Source organism: Pan paniscus, chromosome 7, assembly GCF_029289425.2.
Source record: "Pan paniscus chromosome 7, NHGRI_mPanPan1-v2.0_pri, whole genome shotgun sequence".
Classification (NCBI taxonomy): Eukaryota; Metazoa; Chordata; class Mammalia; order Primates; family Hominidae; genus Pan; species Pan paniscus.
In genome coordinates, this window is record NC_073256.2 from 135,220,211 (window position 1) to 135,246,509 (window position 26,299).

Genomic DNA, 26,299 nt, shown 5'->3' on the forward strand with positions numbered 1-26,299 from the left:
CTTTTCCATAGATTTAAAAATTAAAAGTAAATGAAACTATATTCACATTTGTTGTTGATTATTTTGTTTGCCAGATTCTTGCTCAAAACAATGTTTGACCAAAAATGGCATTAGGGTCCCAATGGCGAGACATCTCCTCAGTTACTTTGCAGTAATCCTCTTGTTCATTGGTGTGAATTTCTACCTTATTACCCCTTTTTCTTTCTCAAAAGAGAAACTCTGAAACTTGAGATTCTCACAAACATTAAAGAGTTCATCTTGTAAATAATCTGTTCTCCCCAATATACTCATTATTCCTTGGCTTCTAAACCAAAGCCTCTTCCCAGTGCTACGCAGACCTAGGTCAATGGTTGAATCTATAACCATGCCCCCAACCCCTGCAAGTATTGGGTTACTGTTGTGGGTCTGTATTTCCATCTCACTAACATGCTGGTGGGTTATCTGGATAGTTCTTTGTGCAAACTGAACATTTCTTAATTATACTAGTGTTTTCTTGGTACTAATTCCCCCCACCCCCCCAATGAAAAACGATTATCATATATATCTATCTCAAACATAGAGATTTCAGTTAGAACTGCCTACCTGGAAGTCGTAATACTTTCTTTCATGCAGCGACATTTTAGAGATAAAAGTTCAAGTGGATTTGAAGATTCGAAGTGGAAAACAATTTGCACTGGCAAAGTTGAATAATGAAGTTACAACTTATGCTCAGTTATTTCTTGATAATGGGTAGAGTGACTTATTGTGTTTTCCATGAAGTTTGAGCTTTTGAAACTGCAGGGCACCCTACATGGCCATGACAATGATGTCTGTGGGAAAAGGAATAGCAGCTTTGAAATATTCACAACCAACACAATTTTGATTAAACAAAGAACTCTGGTTTTTAATAGTTTTGATCATTAAAAAAGTTTAAACCTGCATAGCAATCATTTCAAAAATAATTATTTAATGTTCCATAATTAAACTGTACACAACCTAGTCTTGGGACACAGAAGCCAGTGAGGTGAGTTTGGAGCAGTCTGGTGCAGTCCCAGGAGCCAGGAGTTGAGTTCTCATTGGCCTTTTTTTTTTTGTCATTCTGCTCATCTAAGTTTTTGGATAGTTGGCACAATCTGGCTCTGCTGATGAGTGGATCTGCACTGGGAAGAGACAGCAGCTTGACCCCCATCCCTTCTTGCTTCCCCTCCCCCACTCAGCCGGATTCCTCAAAGTCGCTCAATGTCTCGGTATTTCTTCCTCAAAATAGAGACCTGGTCTTTAAAGAGGACGGGGTCGAGCCTCATCTGAGAGTGGATCAGCGGCATGTAGCCAAACCAGCTGGCAAACGTATTCATGCAGCTCTGTCGCTGGGCAAAGTGGTCAGGGTCAGCCCAACGGGAAGCCCGAGAAGTCTAGGGAGAAGGAGAGAAACAAGGATAATGATGAGAGAAGTGCAAGGTGAGATGGAAACATTGCAGAAAATGGAGTCAGGCAAATGAGCAAGCAGCAAAGCTTGGGGTCTGGCCCGGCCACCAAGTCTCACCATCTATGCACCTGCTGAAAATGCAATCGCTGATACTGGTTTTTCCCAAGGTATGCTACGTTCCTCAGTGTTAAAAACACAAAAACAAAGATTCATGTTGACTTTAATTCTCTAAAATTTATTGACTAATTCTCTGGTCAGTCCACGACTTAGCAACTGAAACTCGACTACTACAGTGACTCAATCTAAAACCTCTCTTTGCACTTGGGACCAAGTACTAAGATTAAAGATGTGTTTCTGCTTTCAAAGAGTTTTCTAAATCCTTCCTGTTTATGTAGTTGATTTAGAAATACCCACCAACTTTTAGAAGTCTATCTTTCTCTCTATCCATCACTTCCTTCCTTCTACTATCTCTTTACCTTTATAAGGGTCCTACTAAATCCTTTGTTAAAAATTCACATATATAGTTGAAGAACAAAATAGTGCCTTTTACATGTCACTCAAGGCTAGTGTTACGCAGCATCTAAAACTCCATTTTCTCTTCTGTAGCCTCCCCATTGACGTGACTCCATGAGGATGAGAAGGTGAGATTCAGTGGTATATGGAGCAAGTTGCTGTATGACTAACTTTATACTAAAATCTCAAAATTCTGTTCTTCTCTTAACCCAAGAATTGTTGGCTTTCCTACTTGACTAAAACCCCCAAAGGTTACTTTTTAAAGGGCAATCAGCCCTCCAAAGAATCACTGCTCACCCAGAATAAAGATTAACTCTCGACAAATAGAAAAGATGGCTACCATGTTTTTAGCTCTCTGTGTTGCCCCTAAAGTTGGTTAAATATTTTTAGATCATGCAAATGATTGGCATTGATTTAAAAAGAATGCCTTAATGACTGGAGTCCTGAAATTTAAATAGAATGACTAAGCACATTGTCTTTCAATCCCTGTTTTTATGAAACATGGAAAAGATGGGCTGCCCAATTATGGGGGAACCCCCACAAGCCCATTTATGTCAATAGGCAAGTCTTTAATGATGTATATGTATGCACGTGTGTTCAGTGTATTTGTTGTACTCACAGTTTTAGAAAAATACTTTCATGGGAAGATACATTTTAGTGTGAGAAGCAGTAAGAGTCACTTCAAAATCATAGTGTCAACATGCTCGAAAATAACATTGAAGATAAACACAAATGTCAAGTTATCTCTGAACAGCAGAATAACAAACAAAACACTATTTGTAAAGTGTTTTCATGGAGTTCATTTGAATCTCACCACAATCTGGTGAAGTATCTACCCAGGTAATAACATCCCCATTTTATAGCTGAGGAAGCAAGTTTAAGAAAGTTAGAGTTATTTGTTCAAGGCTAGAGAGGGGCAGAACTCAAGCTTCATTCTTCAGCCTTTATATGAGGGGAACTCTACTTGATAAATCAGAGAAAGATATCAAATGGAGCTGACTGGTTGAGTTCATATCAGAGTAGACAGTCCCAAATGTAACTTGTTTTGACCCTAAATGGATATGAGTTTGTGGGCCATTTTTTTTTCTTTTTTTTAAAGGCAGAGTCTCACTCTGTCACGCAGGCTGGAGTGCGGTGGCATGATTTTGGCTCACTGCAACCTCCACCACCCGGGTTCAAGTGATTCTTGTGCCTCAGCCTCCCAAGTATCTGGGATTACAGGTGCACACCACCATGCATGGCTAATTTTTGTATTTTTAGTAGAGATGGGGTTTTGCCATTTTGCCCAGGCTGGTCCTGAACTCCTGAGCTCAAGCAATCCGCCTGCTTTGGCCTCCCAAAATGCTGGGATTATAGGCATGAGCCACTGTGCCCGGCCTGTGGGCCATTTTTGATTGGCCCACTCATTCCCAAAGGGCGCTGTACCCAGGCAAAATACTCATATATGCAACTAGAAATACTGTCTAGAGTTTACACTCATTCCTATTCAAAAAAATTTTTTTAAAGTTCAGTTGAATCATTCAGGTATCGTTTTGCTTCTAGATGTTAACATTTATTCTGAGTCAACCAACATCTATTAGAAAAGATGCCTTTCTTATGTAATAAAAGCCTAATCCTAGAGGATGATATCTATTTACTTTACCGGTCATACAAACATTCAATAAATTAATGTGTATGATGGAAAGAAGGGGGCAAATATAGTACCTGAATACACCTAGTTAGACCTAAGGTTAAATTTAGATTTTTTTGTTAAAGATGTATGAATTACTAGAAATACTGTTTGGTAGAATTAGGCTAATCTATGAAAATAGCACAAATCCACCCCCTAAGAAGCCTTGTATGACTAGAATTCCCCACTTAGCGAGTGTTCTGAAGAACTCTGAGTAAAAAAATATTTTTAAAATGTCATGTCCTTAAATGAGATAATATACAGTCATGCACCACATAATGACATTTCAATCAATGTTGGATCACATAGATGACTATTGTCCCATATACTGTAATACCATATTTTTATTGTACCTTTTCTGTATTTAGAAATGTTTAGATACACAAATATTTATCACTGTGTTACAACTGCCTACAGTATTCAGTACAGTGACATGCTATATATGTTATAGCCTAGGAGCAACAGGCTATACCATATAGCCTAGGTGTATAGTAGGCTGTACCATATAGGGCTGTGTAAGTACACTTGATAATGTTTGGATAATGACAAGATCACCAAATGATGCATTTCTCAGAATGTATCCTCATTCTTAAGAGATAAATAAAAAATATAAATAAAAATGTTTGGGCACATAATAGACAATACATCTTGCTTGAATTCGAATATTCTCTCAGCCTCAAAAATTTTTACAAATCCTCTTATCTGTTCTTTCTGTAATTAGAAGGAAACAGAATTTTCTGCCAGACTCTTTGCTAAGGACAGCTCTTTCATCATAACCAATACCTAGAACAGTGCCTGGTAACATGCTCACTAAGTACTAAATAACTTTTTATAAACTTTAAATTCTTTATAAACTTTAAATCTTTGCTTACTAAATTTAGTGAATGAAAAACTATCAGCTTAACATGAGGCCTAGCTAAGATTTCCTTTGCAAAAGCTAGATTTGTATATGTTTTCCAATGCCTGTTAGAACAAGGCACATGCAAAGCCCCTCAAAATTGAACTAATATAACCATGTTAAAGTATGTTCATTCAGATTAACCTCAATCCTGTTGGATGCTCCATGATTTAACGTGAGTGAATCTTAATGCTCTTTCTTAAGTTTTTTTGTTTCTTTTTTCTTTTTCTTTTTTTTTTGAGACAGAGCCTTGTTCTGTCACCCAGGCTGAAGTGCAGTGGCATGATCTCAACCCACTGCAACCTCTGCCTTCCAGTTTCAAGCAATTCTCGTGCCTCAGCCACCCGAGTAAGCTGGGATTACAAGCGTGCACCACCATGACCAGCTAATTTTTTGTATTTTTAGTAGAGATGGGGTTTCGACATGTTGGCAAGGCTGGTCTCAAACTCCTAGCCTCAAGTGATCTGCCTGCCTCGGCCTCCCAAAATGCTGGGATTATCAGTATGAGCCACTGTGCCTGGCTAAGATTTTTGATTTCTTACATATAGTAGGGGCTCTGCTCAAGATGAATAAAGATAGATGAAATTCAGCATATCCAGGTGGACCTGATACCAAGATGGTGGGGTGTACAAGGACAAGCAGTGAAGTCCACAGACCCTGGGATTCAATTCCCAATTCTGTCTCTAACTTACTGGGCAACTTGTGGCAATATGCTTAAATTCACTAGGTCCTAGTTTTCTTACTTGTAAAAAGAAAATGTTGGATTCTATTTCCTTGAAAATACCTTTAATACTAAAATTGTATAACTCAACACAATATTTTACTTCACTTTTATAAAAGCTTTCAAACATATTATTTCAACCCTGTACGGTAGATTTCACCATTTCCATGTTAAAGATGAGCCAACTGAGTTTCAGAAGGTTACTGACTTGCCTGCATTTTAAATCCTGATTCTAGAACTGAAAATTGAATATTGTGATTCCTGTTATGTCACCAAGACACAATTCAACTCAACTGCAAGCACCAGAAAACTGTGTTAAAGAGAGTATGGTTTGCTAGACATTAAATAAGGTACCTACAATCAACTTTCATAAGTTATTTGTAGGGCTTTAATTCTGCTGAGGGCTGAATGTTTGTGCCCCCTAATATTTATATGTTGAAGCTTAATTCTCAATGTGATGATATTTGCAGGTGAGGTCTCTGTGGGATGATTAGGTCATGAGGGTGGAGTCCTCACAAACGGGAGCAGTGCTCTTATAAAAAGGACCCTAGAGAACTCTCTTGCCCTTCTTTCTGCCATGTGAAGACACAATGAGCAGAGGGCTATCTATGAATCAGGAAACAGTCTCTTGTCAGGCACCAAATCTGCTGGTGCCTTGATCTGGGACTCTCCAGCCTCTAGAACTATGAAAAATAAATGTCTGTTATTTAAGCCACCCAGTCAATGGTATTTTTGTCATAGCAGCCCAAATGGACTAAGACAAACTCTAAAGACATATCTTTCTCATGTCACCTTAAAGATTATAGGAGAGCTTTACATCCTTGGCATAAAGATACTCTTAACTTGTGTCTTCCTAATTATCCCTGCACCAATCATACACTCTTTTCTAGCTTTCAGATGTAGTTCATTCCTGGTTTCTCCTCATTATATGCTCCTGGGTGGAACAGCTAGAGGAACATGAGTCCTCATTACCTGGGGCTGAACCACCAGTGAGTGAAGCAAGGGAAGAGGGCTCTTCTATACTTACCTGTCCCATCATTGTCTCCTTATACTGCTTCTTCTGGGTCACTTTGATTGGAGGCAGTTTTGTCACAGCAGACACCAGGAAGTTCATGAGAATGTCCTCACAATTGGCCAATTGGTCCACCATGTTCTTCAGGCTGGCTGGCAGGTAATGGGAGTATAGGTAGTGATAATATCTGTAAAAATCAAAGATGAGTTTCACAGGGGGCCATTATCACATGATGACAAGTGGACTTCTGAGACAGAAAACACATACCCATTCTTTGAATCCCTAAACGTGTCATGAATGGTAATGATAATGATGATGATGATGATGACGATAACTATCACTTCTACGGTACTTGTTATATACCAGATATTGTTCTAAAGTGTTTTACAAGAAATGCTTCATTTAGTCTCCATAAGGAGCCTACAAGGCAGGTTCTATTATTACTCCCATTTTACAGATGAGGAAACAAGGCACAGAGATACAGACATACAGACATTGCTTGTCCAGTCTAACTCTAACATCAGACAGGTGAGTTAGAAAGAACTAAATAATTAGATGGCAAGATAAGTTATTTACACATGATCTATATATTATAAAGCCGCTTAACAATTTTAATCATTGACTTAATCAGAACTGTATTCAATATTATCCCTTGACTCTGAGTCCAACAATAGACTGTTCTATATTTGTGCCCTATAAACCATATATATTTCAATCCTGTTAGAGCAAAATCTGAATTAATGGGGTGGTCAAGCATAATAGAAAACCCATAATTAATTTGAATTATTTCTCATCCTACTGTTTTTAAAATGTATTTATATACATATAGCATATATTTATAGGAAAAATCATTTGAGTGAATCAAATTCTTAGAGTGGTGGTGGCAGAAGCAATAGGAACAATGAACTTTCAAGAAGTGAAATCTTGAGACCAAGAATCAGTCAGCCTAAATGTTTATGCCTTGAGCATTCCAAGCTATCCCTGAGATAGCAAAATTCCCTATTCTTTACTAAAAAGACTAAGGCAAGACTGGTGTGTTCACTAATGACAGAAGAGCAGGTATTCTGTTACTGGTTGAGTGGGGAATGTTAGCTATCTACCCTCACTAGTTTGGCAATCTTACTCCAGTCCCCTGGCTTTAAAGACCAAATATATGCAAACAACTGCCAAATTTGTATCTCCACCCCTGAGCTTTTTCCATATATCCTTTTGGATGTCTTAACATGTCCAAGACTGAACTTATATATTTTCCCTCATACTTGTTCCATCTGTAGTTTTCCTCATCTCTGTTGATCAGCCGTCTAATCTTCCAGTGTTTCAGGTCAAAAGACTTGGAGTCATCAAACTCTACATCCAGACTCTCTAGGCATCATGCTAAAGCATCTTCAAAATAATCTGATCACTACTTACCATGGCCACCATTCACTTCCTCGTCCCAGGATCCCACCATCTCTTGCCTAGATAATGTCAATCACCTCCTAATAGGGCTTCTGCTTCAACTCTGGGTCTGTTATAGCCTCTTCTCAACATAGAATCCACAGTGGGTGCATAAAAGAAAAGCCGGATTTCTCCTCCCTGTTCAAACCCTGTCCTCCTCCCCTGTCACTTAGAGAAAAAGTCAAGTCTTCATGATGGACATCAAGGTCCTGCAGGATTTATCACTGTGTTAAAACTGCCTACAGTATTCGGTACAGTGACATGCTGTACATGTCACACCCTGTTCAAACTCTGCCCTCCTCCCATATCACTTAGAGAAAAAGTCAAGTCCTCATGATGGACATCAAGGTCGTGCATCCATGCCCCCTGACTTTTCTGACTTCCTGTCACCCATTCCACCCAGTCACAGTGGTCTCCTCGATGGTTCTCCAGTATTCTGCCTCAGGGCATTTATTCTCGCTGTTCTCCTGCCACAACACTCTTGGTGCACATATCCTCTTGACTTCCTGTCCTTCAAGTCTCTGCTCAAATCTCACCTGTGCAATCAGAATCACCCTGGACACCCCCAATCTGCCCCATCTCCACCTTCAGCACCCTTGATCCTTTTCTACACTTTGTCTGTTTGTTATATCACTTATCTCCTTAATAAACTATGGAATTATTATGTAGACAGTCTTTCTTTGTTAGAATATAAGACCTGCATTGGCAAGGAATTTTTTCTGCTTTACTCAGTGATGAATCCCAAGCACCTAGAACAGTGCCCTTGGGTGCTGACTTAGGTATTTACTTTTGTTGTTGTTATTCTAAATATTCAGTTACCTAATATGCCCTGAGAGTATTTTCACACTTCAGACCAACTGAAAATGTTACTCTACCATAATTTCTGGAAATGAAATATGCCAAGAGGTTTCACTGGTTTCAAAAACACACATTTGACACATCAGCAAAACTTAAGCGGGGATACAGACTAATTTTCCTCAATGCTGTTAACAAGATTTGGCCTTAGTTCCTATTTATGCGGCAGCCAATATAAAAAGCTATGTAAAGTCTGTAAGAGACATGTCCAGATTCCTCACTTGTGGTAAATAGCAGCTCCTGTCAACACCATGGAGTAGTCGTTCGTCCACTTTGATGTGTATCCCCACCGCTCCTTAGAGTTATCCCAGAAGTGGCTGCGCGCGGGGTACCCCACAATCCTCTCAGGGAAGCTCTGCCACACTGTGAAGGCGAAATCCACCTGCAGGCAGAACACAAGCCAAACAAGCAATCAACAGTGTTAACAAATGTCAACAAAACATTACCTTCTCCCCACTAATTCATAATGCAAAATCCGGGGACTGTGGCGAAACATTAATTCTATGTATTCATCAGCAAATTAAACTGACTGCTTGACATTTTGCCCCATAATTATGCACATTTTAATGTTTTCTGTTAAAGAAACTTCAGATTAGTGTGGAAATGAAAGGAAGAAAAAAATTTGCTGATATGCCCTTTAAAAATCCAGTCTGTTCGAGCTAAAACGTAAGTTGAAAAAGCTTCTTTTCCCCCTTCCTCAAAGGTGCACGTGCCTTGATTCACATGAGACACAAACACATCTGTTTTATAAATGAGAAATTTCCCATGTATATCCAAAGAATGAATATACAACATATATCATACCCAGCATATATCAAAGCCAAAGTGCCTAAAATAAAAGCACCCTCTTAAGAGTAAGAGAAATAACTTTAAAAAAAAAAAACACCACAAGTTCTAACAGGAATACAGAGCAGGTATCATAAAGAAAACATAATTCAGGCTTCTTAGGTTTGAAGATGCACAGTTTAAGAGACACTAGAAGAAAGCATCAACAGTGAAAATCACTAAGAATAAGTGGGGACAAGAACAACTGAAGCCACAGAATTATTTTAAAGGAAATGCAGCTAAATGTCTCTCCGGTGCTTATAGTAGCCCAAAGCAGGTACTTCTGAACCTGCTATAAACCAGCACTTATAGTTAGCAAGTGATCTGTTTTCAAATGCATAAACTCACTTCTGATTTCTATGATCATTTGATGAATGGTAAATCAAAATAATAAACAGAAAATAAAAATAACAAAAATAGTGACAGCAAACAATCATATAATGCTCATAATTGTGAAATGTTATAATACAATAGGTGCAGCTATAGGTGCTTATCCATTTTAACTCATTCCATCCTCACAATACCCCTGTAAGGCAGGGGCTTTTACATTCTTCAGTTTACAGAAAGGGAAACTAAGATATAAGTTCAAGTAATTTGCTGAGCTAATAAGTGGCAGAGCCAAGATTCAAACTCAGGCAGTCTGGTTTCAAATGTGCTACGTACTTTATCATAACTTCTCTTTTGGCTCTGTTACTCCAGTGTTAAAAGCAATTTGTCTCTTATACACGCTATGATTCACCTCGTAATCTTTGCCATATCTCTTCTGGATAAGCAATACAAATGGAAATTTCATCTGTTTCGCAAATATTTTGAGTCCTGGCACTGTGATGGTAGCTGGGGGACTGAGGGATGCTGCTAAGTCCAGGTCCTGCCCTCTCAGAGGTTCCAAAGCAGGACCTGTGATGGTTAATTGTATGTGTCAATGTGAGTATACCATGAAGTGCCCAGATTAAAGATGATTTCTGGGTGTGTCTGTGAGGGTGTTTCTGGATGAGACTAACATTGGAATCCACGGGTTCAGTAAAGCAGACTGCCCTCGCCAGTGCAGATGGGCAATATCCAGTCAATTCAGGGCCTGAATACAAAACAAAGGTGAAGGAAGGAGGAATTCCTCCCCTTTTTCTTTTTGCCTGCCGGCTGAGCTGGGACATTGAACTTCTATTGCCCTTGGACTGGGATTTACATCATTGGCTCTAGAATTACACCAGTAACTTTCCTGGGTCTGTAGCCTGCAGATGGCAGATCATGGGATTTCTCAGCCCCCAGGATTATGTGAGCCAATTACTCATAATAAATCTCTCTCTCAGTGTATGTATGTATGTATGTGTGTGCATGTGTGTAGGTATATATATGTGTGTGTGTGTATAAATATATATATATATATATATATATATATATGTTCTATTGATTCTGTTTGCCTGAAAAATCCTAATACACTGCCCTATCTTAAGATAAGGAAGACTTAAAAATATGGCTTGTTCCCCAAAACTATAACATCCACAGGGGGCCAGGCACAGTGTCTCATGCCTATAATCCCAGCACTTTGGGAGGCGGAGGTGGGCGGATCACTTGAGGTCAGGAGTTTGAGACCAGCTTGGCCAACATGGTGAAACCCTGTCTCTACTAAAAATATAGAAATTGGCTGGGCGTGGTGTTGCACGCCTGTAATTCCAGCTACTGGGGAGGCTGAGGCACGAGAATTGCTTGGACCCAGGAGGCGGAGGTTGCAGTGAGCCAAGATGGTGCCACTGCCCCGTATCGTGGGCGGCAGAGTGAGACTCCGTCAAAAAAAAAAAAAAAATCCAGAGCGGGGAAAAAACCCGGGTGGTGGAACCGACATTAAGAAAGCTTGGTAGGGAGCACGTTATCTCAAAGTTAAAAGATAGCAGGGGATGGTGAGCATCTGCTAGAAAATTGAAATTAGGTTGTGATTACCTACACCTTTTCACTAGTGGTCAATACTAATGGCGACAACTGATGGGATAGTATATTATGCAGCCGGTTGTCAAAGGATCAGCCTGGCTGTCAGCACTCTTTGGGGTTTTCGATCATTCTTTGAAAAGGAAACACATGCACTAGCAACTACTACAGAACCCAATGGGGTGTTCTCATCGCATGAATTTCTTACTATCTTAAAGCTGTTTCAAGTCATTTCAAAGGAACTCAAAAGTAAATTCAGATAAAACTGTGATTCTTGTGATAGCTCTGCTTTCACGCAGATTATTAACACATCAAAGAAGGCAAAGGTCAGTTTAAGGCCCTTTCTCTCAAAAACCAACATCTGTTTTCTTTTGAGCAGCGTCTGCAGCAATCCAGATAAATGTAAATAAGTATAAACCAACTATAATGCCCTTTATAGGATGCTGTTTAAAAATCCATCCTTAATGCTGCAGAGAGACATTTAAACAATCTGAGATCCTTAGAGAGGAAAAGAAAAGTGAACCAACATCTACTCACCTAAAAAAAGAGAAAAGAGAAATCCTTGCCCAGGACCATTTTAGGCAACACAACCACTCCACTGATCAGCAGGCAAAAGCAAACCAGACTGCCAGCCTCTTAGATTTACATATCATTTTCAACCCACGTTGACTTCTAATTACTTCACATACAACACATGTTCCTCCCAGCATGCATTGAGTGGTTGGAATTGCTATTCTTTGAAAAGAAATTCACCAGCATGAGGATGCATCACAGCAGTTGAAAGTTATTTCACCATAGGATAGGGAAAAACAATCCTAGAGTGAGACTAATTGCCTTGTGCCCAGGGAAAGATAGAGGATGAATCAATACTTCAGGTCATAGGATGATGATTAAGGTACATGCTGTAGTTGTCTTGACCATTTGTTGCACCATGGCGGTGTGCTGCTTTGCCTGTGTTTGCCCTCCAAAATCCACTATCCACTCTTCTTGTCCTGCCCTGTGCCCTCGGATAATGGATCCCTATGGACTGCATCACCTGGTTGGGTTAGGTCAATGGGAGTCACCGGCAGGAAAATCGAGGCAGGATAGAGAGAGAGGTCAGTGTATCTCTTCTCTGCTCCCTCTCTCCTTTGCCATTAGAGTTCTGGCAGTAGCCACGTCCTTCCATGATCATAGCACTTGTAGAGCAGCCTCTCCATCCTAGTGCCATCTCTCAGGGCCTTTGAAAGAAGGAGTTCCTTCTCTCACTCCTTCAGGCCAAAGGGAGGAGCCGCTTCCTGCTGTCATTACTCACCAAGTGCCTCATTCTCTCTTATGGGGTCTTTTAACCCCATCTACACCTCCCTAAGGAATCCAAAGTTCCTTCATTTGAATCATCTGATTTGAATTCAGTTTGTTGCCAGGACTCAGACGGATATAGCCTGGAACTGTGTAACTGAAGTACCTGGCATGGAGACCAGGACAAAGAAATCTCTCAATAAATACTTGTTGAATGAATGTGTTCCAGCTTCCCTTGCAGAAAGTGGCAGAAAAATGCAAGTCAGAGTGACCTGTACCCTGTATTCCGTAGCTGTCTTTCCCTTTGAATGTTAAGCTTATCAACATCCCTTCCTCCTGCCAACCTACACATGACACAATTGGCGGTGTGTCCACCTTTAATCCCCAAAGCATGCATCCCCCCACCCTGGCCCAACCACTCATTCAACAAGTATTTATAGAGCTTCGGCTGCATAGAAAGCATTTTAACAAGGTGAGGTCCAGGACATTTTGTCCTGGGATTATTTAGGTTGCCCTTTGACATAACATCTATGCAACTCTATCTGATGGCACCTTGAAAGCATCTATGGAATTTTTTTTTTTTGTTTTTGAGATGGAGTCTTGCTGTGTCACCCAGGCTGGAGTGCAATGGTACGATGTCAGCTCACTGTAACCTCTGCCTCTTAGGTTCAAGCGATTCTCCTGCCTCAGCTTCCCGAGTAGCTGGGACTACAGGCGCCCAGACCACGCCTGGCTAATTTTTGTATTTTTAGTACAGATAGGGTTTCACCATATTGGCCAGGCTGGTCACAAACTCCTGACCTTGTGGTCTGCCCACCTCAGCCTCCCAAAGTGCTGGGATTACAGGCGTGAGTCACCGCGCCAGGCCGCATCTGTGGAATTTCAAGGAGACACTGAGTTCACCTAGGCCAACATTGAGTCCTGGCTCTGTGGGCAGCAGGCCATTAGAACTAGATTGGTGTCCAGGAAAATGCAGGTTACACTGATGTTTACATTAAAAGGAAAATGATTGTGAACAAAAAGGAAAAAAGACAGGGAGGGGAAAGGCGTAAGTAGTTATGTCTCCATGCTTTTTAGTAGTTGCCATTAATAATGTATTTCTCATATACTCCATTTTTATATAGCTGTCTTTGGTCCCCTGCATGGTTTAAAGGAAGGTTTCAGAGATCAATACTCATTCGAGTTGTAAAAATTGGTTTTCTACCATATCTATCTTTCCTCCTCTCTCTCTCCTCCATCCACATTCTTTAGGCAATCTTATTTTTGGCACAACTACCTGAACATCTGAAATAGGAATCTCCATCACAACCTTAAAGTGAAACCGTTTGCTCTTGTATAGGTGAAAGAAAATGAGCTCTTTAAACCAAGACAGAAAAGCTGCCTTTAGAGCTCCACATAGAGTCTCCTAACTGAGGCAATAGGATACGTGGAGAGGAATGGGATTATCTCCTCTGGAAAGCATGGTTTCAACCTAATGCAGAACACACACCCTCCCCCTTCCCCTCAGTTCTGCGCACCTGCTCACAACTGTGCTGTTTAAAAACAAAAAAGGAGGGCAGGCCTGGGAGGAGGGGTGAGGCCCAGTTATGCAAATGAGGAGCCAATTAGCAGAGACAACGAAGGGGAGATGCCCGCCTCAGAGTGCCAGGTGGCAGCAAGGTGCTAACAGGAATCGGGCTGATTAAAACCAGCGCTGTAGGAAGTTTTGAAAAATGTTTTCAACTTCTGCCAAGGCACGGCTAAAAGAAGCATTAGCATCGTGCAACATGAGGTGGCTGCCTGAACAGCCCACCTGCTGCGCCTCAGGCATGGGTTCTTACCTCTGTTGTTGAAAGCACCGTGTCCTCGTCAAGGCTGAGCACGGCGTCTGTGATGATGTTGTCGTAGGGCAGAAAACGGCTGCTCATAACCTGGAAGGAAGTAGAAGGAGGCAGTGGGGAGGGAATGAGGGAAAGAGGTAACTTCAGAGTCTTGTTTTCAGGACAATTCTCCCATCCTCACCTGCATAAAGAATGCGCTACTATCATGTCACCCCTCAACACCGAAGGAATCTCATTTCCCATCAATGCAGATGTATTTGTTCAACAATTATTGGGCACCTACTGCGTAGCAGACATCTTGCTCGTCAAAGAGGGTACAAAGATAAATCAGACATGTTCCCTGTCTTTGAAGAGTTCATGGTCTGTAGAGGAGACCAAGAAGCAGATGACCAGTCTTTGTTTGATACAAAAAATGCCAGGAGACCACAGGATGGAGCAACTAGCTGTCTGGAAGAGCAGATGAAGGCCTCATAGAAGAAGTGACATTTAAGCAGGACCCTGATGGGCAGAAAGAATTCACCAGGTATAGATAGTAATGAAGTATTAAAGACAAGACTTGACAGATGCAGAGGCACTGAGCAGAGAACCTGCATCCTGACACCCACTCTTCCCAACCGAAAGAGTCAATGGATGGAGAAGTGATTCCAAGTGTGGACACAAACCACGGGGAGAGCAGATCACTGTAGAAAGTGCTGCTTTTACAAATTTCAAACATTTACAAATTAAAATATATATTAGCACAGATTAGAAAAAATATATACACATATATTAGCAGCTACAGCAATCAAAGGTAATATTAAAGTTACAAATAACTTCATTAAAATGAGAAGTATACTGATTTAAAGAAATATATTAGGCCAGGCGTGGTGGCTCATGACTGTAATCCCAGCATTTTGGGAGGCTGAGGTGGGTGGATCACTTGAGGCCAGGAGTTCAAGACCAGCCTGACCAACATGGTGAAACCCTGACTCTACTAAAAATACAAAAATTAGCCAGGTGTGGTGGTGCATGCCTGTGGTCCTAGCTACTTGGGAGGCTGAGGCAGGAGAATCACTTGAACCCGGGAGGCAGAGGTTACAGTGAGCTGAGATGGTGCCACAGCACTCCAGCCTGGGTGACAGAGTGAGACTCTGTCTCAGAAAAAAAAAAAAAAAAAAGAGAAGAAGAAGAAAGAAGAAGGAGGAAGGAGGAGAAGAAAGAAGAAGGAGAAGAAGGAGGAGAAGGAGGAGAAGGAGGAGAAGGAGGAGAAGAAGGAGAAGGAGAAGAAGAAGAAAAAATATTAAATAATAGCACATATGATCCATGGATTTAGAAAAATTGTGAAGGTGGTGTATGCATAAAGTTTGGGCAGTTCTGGAATAAGGAAAGGTGGTCTACGTGTGCACACACAGTGGTGTGTGTGTATGTGTGTGTGGTGGGGGCTTTGGAGATTATGGCATCAGCTGGAAAAATTGAGGGTGGAGAGGTTACCCTGTGATAGTCACAGCTTAAACCTTTGTGTTGAATGTACCATAGAAGAACTAACCATAAGAATGCTGACACCATAAGAATAACATTTTTTGAACATTTACTGTGTGCCAGGATATGTTCCAAGTCCTTCATATATATCATCGTGTTTCATCTTTATAACAACCCCATTTTACAGGGAGGGAAACTGAGATACACAGGTTAAGTATCTTGCCCAAAACGGACCCAGGATTTTCCCCCAGATGGTGTGACTCTATAGAGCACCTTGGCCACCGGGCTGTATCTGAATGGAAAGGACCTCAAAAGTGAATTTAGGAACACATATGCCAATCATATGCTCACCACCTTCTTCCAGAAGTTATAGTAAGGATGATGACATCCTCTCTGAATTCACAGCTGCCATCAACTTTGAAGAGACAAAGGCCAGGGAAAGAAGCAACTTAACACTGCAGACAAAGGGAAAGAGGAAAAGGGAGGTACCTAGCCAGCTGCCAGAGCTGCAGTCTCCCCAAATCTGAGTACCCCTAGGAGCCAGCTCATCTGCAGGCCTCATCTCAAACTCGGTTTCTTTGCCGGCGAAGCTACCAGAGCACCTAGGACTTTAATGCATGGACAGTGGCCACTCTAACTCATCTCCGAGAGCTCAAGGGACATAGCTGTACACATGGCTTCAGGGGTTGCTCCTACACATCTGTCAACTGGGTCAAGTTTTTTGTTGTTGTTGTTGTTTTCTTTCTCAGGCTTTTGAAATAAAACACAAAGTGATCAGCAACCTCATAGACACAGTGCTCAGAATTCTCAGCCTGAAGCAATCCTCCTGATACTGTTTACATGTCCACTGACTAACGCAGAAACCATTAGCTGCCAGCTTAGCACTGCCCTGACCTTTCCCTTGTTAAGCCCACAGGGGAAAACTGCAAAGACAACGCCTATAAATTCAAAACAGAATTTTTCAGCCAAAGCAGCAAACATATTGCTTCTAAATTCATGGAGATAGAGATTTTAAAATGGAGAATGAGGAAGATGTAGGGCTTCTTCCTCATCATCTGCCCAACCACAGGCCTTAAAAGGATCTGTTGCCTTTTTTTCTGAACCTGTTTCATCAACAGAAGTAAAAAGCCCATAAGCCATCCATTTTTGAATTCTCATGCAGAAATGAGAGGCTTTTTTCAGACACATTGCCTCAGCGACCTTCTTAAATGGATTAGCATGAGAGAAACCAACGTATTTACAAAGTTAAACCTGAGTGAACTGGGTTTTCCTTGTTAGTTCATTTAAGAAATATTTAGCTACCATGTGAAAGCCCAACTCCTTTAAAACGAACAAACATGTTGGCCAGGTACAGTGGCTCCCGCCTGTAACCCCAGCACTTTGGGAGGCCGAGGCGGTGGATCACCTGAGTTTGGGAGTTCGAGACCAGCCTGACTAACATGGAGAAACCCCCTCTCTACTAAAAACACAATTAGCCAGGCTTGGTGGCGCATGCCTGTAGTTCCAGCTACTGAGGAGGCTGAGGCAGGAGAATCGCTTGAACCCAGGAGGCGGAGGTTGCAGTGAGCCGATATCACGCCATTGCACTCCAGCCTGGACAGGCAACAAGAGCGAAACTCTGCCTCAAAAAAAAAAAAAAAAAAAAAAAATTAACAAACATGCCTAGGAAGTGACCAAGACTCAAGAAGTTTACTGTCTTGTAGTGTGTGTGTGTGGGGCGGGGAGGGGGGTACATAAGAAATGTACACAAATAATTATATAAAACACAATAATAGTTAAGATTTATTGAGTATCCACAGTGCGCCCACACTTCTCAGTACATTTATTTATGTATCTCATATAATCTGATCTTTTTGGCTACCTTATTAGTTACATATTATGACTCTTTCCATTTATTGAAAGGGGGCATCGAGACACAGAGGATTAGCAACTTGCTTTAAGTCACACAAAAGTAATTTTGACTTTAGAGCCCATAATACAAATCATAAGGTTATGATGCCTCCCAGAAGAGGAGCTAACATTTATTGAACCCTTGGTGCATGTATAATATGCATAGGACTGAGCACCTGATATGGAATGATCTTATTTAACCCTCAAAATGGGCCCACGTCATAGCCCAGGTTTTCTAGAATACTGAGCCTGAAGCAAGACTTAAGTGCAAACGCTTCACTCTGAGGTGCAATCCCAGGGCACTGAGAGTCAGGGAAAAGACATAGGAAGCACCCAGCCCACTGGATTCAGTGCCCAAGGTGGAGGCAAGGACTGAACAAATGCCAGGGGCCTGAATATAGATGCAGCTGGGAGGATCTGAGGCATCTTGTAAGAGACATCTGATAAAGCCCACGAGAAAGGTACTATTATTATCACCACCATTTTATAAATAAAGAAACGGGGAGTTTCTTCTCACTGAGAATGAAAATATAAAATCAATCAGTGAGTCAGAGCATGAAAATGCTATACTACCTAAAGAAATCAGAATGGCTCCCAGACAGACTGGATTGTGTCTGAATATCCTGACATATCCAAAGAAAGACATTATCCACCAGAAGCAGAGCTGGTCTCCTTGACCCATGGAAGCATACAAAACAAAGAATCCCAAAGTTCAACATTAACTGCCTGCCTCTGAGCACTGTTCATGGCTTCAGGCATTGGAATTGGAACACTGCCATTCCTATGATGGGCTATTCTATGGGGGGGATGGATATAAGGGCCTGCATGAAACTGTGCTTATGGTGAGATTGATTTGTGAGAGAGGCATGTGATTATTCCAACATCCACCTTTTCTCATTAAATGCTTACCAAGCAGCTCTCTAACAAACAGGTTGTTTGACTCCAGCCTTATGAGAGCCATGGCTATATTTGTCACATTCCCCACTGTGTTCCAAGCCTGTTACAAGGAGCTCAGCACACAGTAGGCACTCATAAATGGAACTGAATAGATAATGCACTGATCATCTTGTCCTTGTGACAGTTACAATTGCATTATGTCAAACCATATGAAATTGCCACTTTTGGTGAGTCGATGATGACATCAAATGGTTCAGCCTAATAAACTGATTTTGTCATTCTGGCGCAAAGGTGTGAGCCACTCTCTTATGACCTGACCCCTTGGGGACTGACGAGGAAAGTTTTTTAGATGGCACTGCTTCACCAATCTCAATTTCATTTAGTAGTGACTATTTCCTTCACAATGCGTAAGATCTATAAGTAACAAGCAGAAGCTAGAGAAAAAAGAGCTAGCTGCTCTTTAGTAGAAGAAATTTCAAGGAGGAGGTAGCATGCAAACGGGGGCTTAAAGAATATATGGGAATGTTGACAAGCAGAGATGATGAGTTGAGGGGTGGTCAAGACTTACAAATGGCAAAGTCAAAATTAGAGGTAGGAAGAGACACAGCGCAATTCAGCTAATTATAAATGATCAAATGTAGTAGGGGGCAGGGTCTGTAGGGGAAAGCAAGGAGAGAAAAGATTGGAAGGCTGGCTAGGGCCAGGTTACACATGGCCTCAAATGTTAATTGGAAGCACTAGCAAATGGAGAAAAAGGCCGGGAGATGATCAGAAAGATAGTTCAGCTCTAGGCAAAGTGAACTGGAGAACAGAAGAGAGGCCGGCTATGTAGCACTCATGAGAATCTTTACAGGCAGATGCCAAACAAAATTAAGGTGAAAATGTCCTTTTTAAAGTGAATGGGAGAAAGAAACACCATTCTGATAGACATAGCTCATTCAGATTAATCAGCCAAGCAAACCATCACCACCACCATCAGCTTTATCTTCATCCTTGTCATTTACAGAAAGATAACCATTGCCAGCTCCTGACTTTATTTAATCCTAACAGCAACCCTACAAGGTATATATTATTGTTTCCACTTTGTAGATGAGGAAACTGAGGCTCATAGAGGTTAAGTATACACACAAGGTCACAAAGCTATAAAAGAGTTGGTATCAAGACCCAGGTTTCCCTGATTTGAAAGCCTATTGCGGTCAAAGCTGAGAATATTCTGAGAAAAGTACAGTTTTAGAAAAAATAATCCAGGAACAGGGAGAAGATATCTAGGGCCAAGACCCAAAGTGCCCCATGGAGAAACCAAGGCTCCACAGTGGTTCCACATATAGGTCCCCTTCGAGTCTTACCTTGCTCTCTCCTTCAATGACGATGACAGGCACAGCAGTGGCAGGCCAGCGGTGTTTGGCTGGTAGGGGCTTGTCACAATTCCATAGAACTATGATCTGAAAGGGATGGGGCTCATTAGATGGCTGGGGTAGGATGTATTTATGTATGCCTCCAACCCAAAGCCTCTTCTCAGAGACAGAAAGAGAAAGAGGAGCTGGAAATCTCAGCAAGACAAAACGGCAGACATCAAAACTGAGTTTTAAAGTGAGTCCATTCCCACACAACCTCAGAACATTATCACCCCAACAACTGGAGAGAGGACAGAAAGAGCAAACAAACAAACAAACAAACAAACAAACAAAACCAACTGTGTCCGGGAATAGGGGAAAGCTGCAGGAAAAAGAATTTCGGTGGCTGGAGCTTAATAAAGTGGTTTCCTAAATTCTGATATCTTATGATGGTGTGTGAGATAACAACTCTGATCAAATTAAATAAAAATGTATACTGAGCATCTGAACATCTGCTCTGAACTTGCACTACACCAGGCAATGTGGGAGAAATAAAAAAATTCAAGCTAGAACTAAGATGAGCTCATGTTTTGCATGCTCTAGAATGGTTGCTGATTTTATGTGACTTTATAATTTCCAATAAAGGCATTTAGTTCAAAAATGCATACTTCCTTATTGAATTCTTTCCTTGTTTGTAAACCTTCTTGTATAAACTAATTCACAAATCAGAAAAACCACCGTTCAATATGGGAGGAACACTGATTTGGAAAATATTGTTACCATAGGCATAATCGTCTGCTCCCAATTTTATAATTAGTCATAGTTGCTATGAAAAGAAAAGTTGACACTTCATGACACCAACAAGTCTGCTTCTTCTATTGAAGCTTAGTTGTCTGGGTCCTCCCAGAGGCTTTTTGGATGTTACTTTATCATTTTGACATTTAAAAACAAAATCATGTGCTTGTATCTTCTTTAGAGACTATGTTGGTGTATGTATATATACTTTTTAACTCTATACCAGTGCTAAGGTCTCTCTGTAACCCATCCCTTCCCTGTGCAGATTTCACTTCCAAGAATTTCTAAGTGGATGAAAAGGGTGTAACGAGGCAGGATGAATGAAAGGGAGTAGCAGGGTATGATGTTAGAGGAGTCCCGGGGAGCCCGGGGAGCCCGGGGGATAACAGGTAAGGAGGGAGGAGTCTCTGGTCTGGAGCTGGAGCAGGCAGGGGCTTCTCTGTCAACTTCCCACTCACCTGGGCACAGTACTGGGACTTGGCTGCAGCCACGAGAAGCTTCAACACTGGCTGGGACTGAGAGACCAGGGGGGTCACCGCATGGATGACTGCAGTGAATTTGGAGGGGGGCTTTAAACCTGAAATAAAAAGGAGAGTAGAGCCTAATGAAGCACTGGAAAGCAAGACTTAGAAAATTACTCCTCCTTGCTCCGCTGCCTCATGCTGGAGCAAATGTTCCCTCCTGGATGATTTCTCCTTTGCTTCTTATGTCCTGACAGGACAGAAACAAGATGAAAAGCTGCTGGTTAGCTACTGCCTGAGTCTAGAGACCTCAATAAATTCCAGATCAATGTCCACTTCTAGGTTCTTGCTTTGACATCCTTTGCCCCTCTTGGTGATGTTTCTGTGATGTCCCTTTGGCTTTTTAGGTACCCAGTGTCCAAATACACACAACACTCACCACCCTTCATGTGCTGTCTCTCCCACGGTATTTGCATGTGTCTGATTTTTAATTATGTAATGAAAGGGTTCTACCTGACTAATCGTATTCCAAATAACTAGCTAGTGGGAAAAAAGGTGAAAGGAAGAGCATCCAGGGCCTGACTGTCTAGGTCTGAATCCCAGATCTACCACTTACTGGTGGGGGGACCTTGGAAAGATTACTTAACCCTCTGTGTTTCCACAGCTGGGAAACAGACCTGATAGTAACAGTGCCAAATATGGGGTTATCTTGAAAATTCAGTAAGTTTGTCTGGGCACGGTGGCTCACACGTGTGATCCCAGCAATTTGGGAGGCTGAGGCGGGCAGATCTCTTGAGACCAGCAGTTCAAGACTGGCCTGGCCTACATGGCGAAATTCTGTCACTACTAAAAATACAAAAATTAGCTGGGCATGGTGGCATTTGCCTGTAGTCCCAGTTACTCGGGAGGCTGAAGCAGGAGAATTGCTTGAACTCTGAAGACAGAGGTTGCAGTGAGCCAAGATGGTGCCGATGGTGCCACTGCACTCCAGCCTGGGCAACATAGCAAGACTCCGTCTTAGAAAAAAAAAAAAAACTTAATGCATACAAAGCACTTAGAACAGGACTTAACAAATGACAAGTACTCAATATATGTCAGCAGCTACCATTATCATCACCCTCACCAACATTATTATTTTGGAGAAAAAGCCTCCATATTCCCAGAATCTCTTCTTCGTGTAGCAGTGATATAGCTGAGAAAAAAAGTATGTGAGGCAGACTTTTGCCAGTTGTGAGCTCTGAAGCCCCAGGTTAAAAAGGATCATAGATATGCAAAACAACCACTGTCACCAAAGAGACAGAAGTGAGATGGCTTCCCCCCAAGGAGTTTTCCCATAGGACTCACTAAGAAATTAGAGACAGGTTAAGAGCCTTTTAAAACTTCATTAGTTTAGACCCACTAATTTGGCACTTTAGTGGCTTAACTGCGAGCAACACAGTGCAGGGACATTCAAGTTACGCTTTGATACTGATGGGATAAAGGCTAGAATCAGACTATATGTGTATTACAGGATTATACAAAGGTTTTGTAGAGAAAATTATATCATCCAGTAGCACTTTAATTGTATGTTAGAAAGAAGTTAATCTTCCCAATATCTAGATACATATTCAAAGTTTTGCCGAGTAAGAAGAATAAGCGTGATTGAGGGATTGCCTTTTAAACAGGAACGACAAGTCATTGCCTTTAAATTTTCCTGCAATAGTTTAAGAAGCATCATTTATACACCTCTAATGTGCTAACTCCAAAGGAAGATCTAAATATTGTAGAAGAAATATACAGAAATTCTTGTCAACCAGTGCCTTAATCTGACAATTTCTAAATTCTGTTACCCAAATGTCAACAATCTACTGAATTAGAGATGGTTCCCATAACAGGTTTGGTTTGGATTAAAAGGTGCTTTGTCACTGGTTGATGCTTCAGGCCATGATGCATTTCTTTAGGTTTCATCTCATCAGTTTCAAACTAAACATGTACAACTTAAAAGGGTGAGGGTGTTACGGAGAACAACGGCACTGAATGGAAAATCTTGTCTTTTTGCTGTATCAGCTTGGAAGATGCTTTCCTGTCCTAGGCTTTCTCAAGTTTAGAACTGTAACTGATGGGAAATGTTCATGATGTTTCTAACATGAGAGCAACTAGGGGTCCAAATACATAAATGTTTAAGGCAATAACAGTAGCCGGTGGTAGAGATTTATCCCTCCGCCATTCCCTTTTCCCTACTGTGATTAGACTGAAAACCGCTTGAAAGCAGAGATTGTATCTTATTTGACTTTTTATTTCTAGTACCCAGCAATACATTAGCATAGCACATAAAAGGAGCATAATAAACCTTGGAAAAATGAATAAATTTGTGCTTGTCACACATTCTTAGTTATTTCTCCTTTCCTCTTATTCAGTTTTTCTTTGGTATGGAATAGAGATATTGGGATTGTGAAAAAAAAAATTGGGGAGAGCTCTCCATTTTATATATGATGAGGCTTAAAATGATAGCTAACCCATTGCCATGTTCAAAATGATCCATAATTTGGGGAGCCTATTTCTCAAAAAGAAATAACTCTACTAAATATGAAGTAGAGCTGCACAGATAAGAAGTTTTTCTTTTTTTCCATTTTGCAATGCTCTGCTCTGTTTTTGAACTTGATATGTCACTTATAACAAGGCTCTAGAAAAAGCAATCTTCAATGCAGGGTGTTAGATGGACCCCATTAGAGTAGAAGAATAAAGGCCTTTAGTTCTGTATGACATCTTCAGGGTAAACAAGGGCAACTCCCTGGAGGAAATTCACTTACCTAAATTAGCATAGTAGTAAGGAAAATCTCCCAGATAAGATGAATACTGTGGTAGTACGAACAATCCTCCAGGATGTTTGTTCCATATTAAACTGTTACGTGATATGTGCTTGAATATTCTGTCCTGAATAATCTAGAAAATAAAACATAGCACACAGTGAGGATGAGATCCTGATGATATTTGGAAAGGATGATGCTCAATCCAAATTCGAAAGATGGTGGCAGTCAGAGTAGTGACTCTACCCTCCCTCCCACTTTAATTCTCCGGATAAAAATGTCTGCAAGACAGAGAGAGTAATGGAGCAATGAAAAAGAGTGAGAGAAACATATGAATTATAGCCAATCAAATTTCCTAATTAAACTTCAGTTAAACCATAAATTCTATCTTGTCTTTGTATAATAATGAGTCCATGCTCATTCCAAAATAGACTGTGTGGAGCAGTTAGTCTTTCCCTGATGGTTAAACTTCTAAGAACTAAGACAGGTTCCAGGCCCCTATCAAGAAGATCTGTTCTCAGAGAACAAGAGAGGTCAATGTAGACCTGTAGATGCTGAACGGAAAGCATATTCAAGACATGACACGTTCTAGAAGCTATTGAGGTTTTCAGCTGTTCCTTTAATTCAAGAGGTAGATGTGTATGCTTGTCATATTTCATTTTCCTTTCAAAGTCAATTGGAGGACTTTGGGTGCTGGTTACTGGAGTTTTTCTATATTTCATCTTGAAAAGTAGTGAGTTAACAATTGCTTAAAACATCCTACATAATAGGACAAGAACCATGGCATATGAAGACTAATAATAGCCAAGCTAGTTCATTAGTTTCTTTGGACTTTGGGACCTTGCAGATCATTAAATTCTACATTTAGGGTCAAACATCCTCCCATCCCGAATCATTTCTCAGCTGAATGTGATTAGTCCACTTTATAGCTTTCTCTCTGTGACTTTCAAACTCTTACAATTATACCACCCACTCATTAGAATATGATCTGGCAAATAATTAACTTGGTACAGAATTTTATGTTTTCAGCAATTTTTTTTACATTAAAAAAAAAAAAGAAAAAATCCTGCCGTAAGTTTTAAGACATTTAAGACCCAAATCACCATTTTCCAGGTCTCCATTTAATGCAATGTGATTTTAAGTACAGACTATTTTAAATGGAGTTTTATTATTTGCTAAGGTTATTAACACCCTCATCTCATTCCACATGGTGACTAGATAAGTAATAAAGTGGGCTACATTTATCTTTGCAAATCTTATGTTTATTTTCCTAATGACAGAGAAGGAAGGAAGTAAGGAGGAAATTCAAAAGAACTCAAATATCTTAGTTCAATGATTTCTGCATCTTATCTTTCACCCAGATCAAAACTGCTAATTTTATATGGCTGGATAGAGGTTTCTAATTTGGTGGAGACTTTAAGGAACCTAGTGAAAATATTTATTTTTACTTTTTGTGGTACAACAGGGATATGTTAAAATGCTGTTGTCTTGGCATTAATTATGAGAAAATTGTCATAGTTGTGAAGGACTTTTTACATGGTTAGCAATTTCACTTTGTACAACATTTATTCCTGTTTTTTATTATTTGTACCTGCCAAATGTACTGTCTATTTATTTCCTTTTTATAGTTTCTCTTTAGATCCTCCTTTTTTTGTTTTTTTCTTTTCAAATTTATGTACCTTTTAGGATGTGGTCACTTAAATAAGTTTGGATATCAAGATAGAAAATAAATTGACAATAGACAGCATTATAAATCGAACCTACAGACAAATATCATGGAACTCACAGCTGTCACAAAATGGGTCATCATTCCCATCAGGTCTTTGGATGGTATGCTTGTCATTGTCATAGACTATCTTTTTGGTTCGGCATCACAACATTGTTATCTTTTAAAATTCAAAGATATGATAATAAGATATAGCACTCTTCTGAAATAACAACAAGCATTTTATACTGTCTTCCAACAGATCTTGACAGAAAGACATAGGACAGGTACGAAAGCAGTAGCAAATGTTGAATTTAACCTGGGTCAAGCAATCTGCCACCTTTGTGTATTATTTTCCTCATTTGTAATAAAACAATAAAATACCACATTAATTATAACAACGTCTCAGAATTTAAGAATAGCTGCCTAAGTTGTTATACTTAAGGCTTGATTTTTGCCTTTAAAAAGAAACTCACTCCTGTGTTCGTTTTCTAGGCATTGGTTTTTCCATTTATTACATAGTGGTAATAGTATAGATATTACATATTACAGCTATTTTTCCATATTAATAGTATTCATGATTCATTATTCTTAATGACCAGTTTAGCAATTTTTTCCAT

General features: G+C 40.5%; 1 protein-coding gene across 1 annotated transcript in view; it reads right to left on the reverse strand.

Annotated features, from left to right (window-relative positions):
- Nucleotides 1-856: 856 nt before the first annotated feature.
- The window catches only part of EXT1 (exostosin glycosyltransferase 1), a 314,469-nt gene continuing 289,026 nt past the window's right edge, over nt 857-26,299 (reverse strand). The window contains exons 5-11 of the mRNA XM_003823327.5: nt 23,978-24,110; nt 21,186-21,304; nt 19,945-20,040; nt 14,354-14,443; nt 8,732-8,892; nt 6,234-6,405; nt 857-1,391 (exon numbers count right to left, since the gene is read on the reverse strand). Coding sequence (XP_003823375.1) covers nt 1,206-1,391; nt 6,234-6,405; nt 8,732-8,892; nt 14,354-14,443; nt 19,945-20,040; nt 21,186-21,304; nt 23,978-24,110 — 957 coding nt within the window. The 3' untranslated portion in view covers nt 857-1,205. The remainder of the gene's footprint in view (nt 1,392-6,233; nt 6,406-8,731; nt 8,893-14,353; nt 14,444-19,944; nt 20,041-21,185; nt 21,305-23,977; nt 24,111-26,299) is intronic.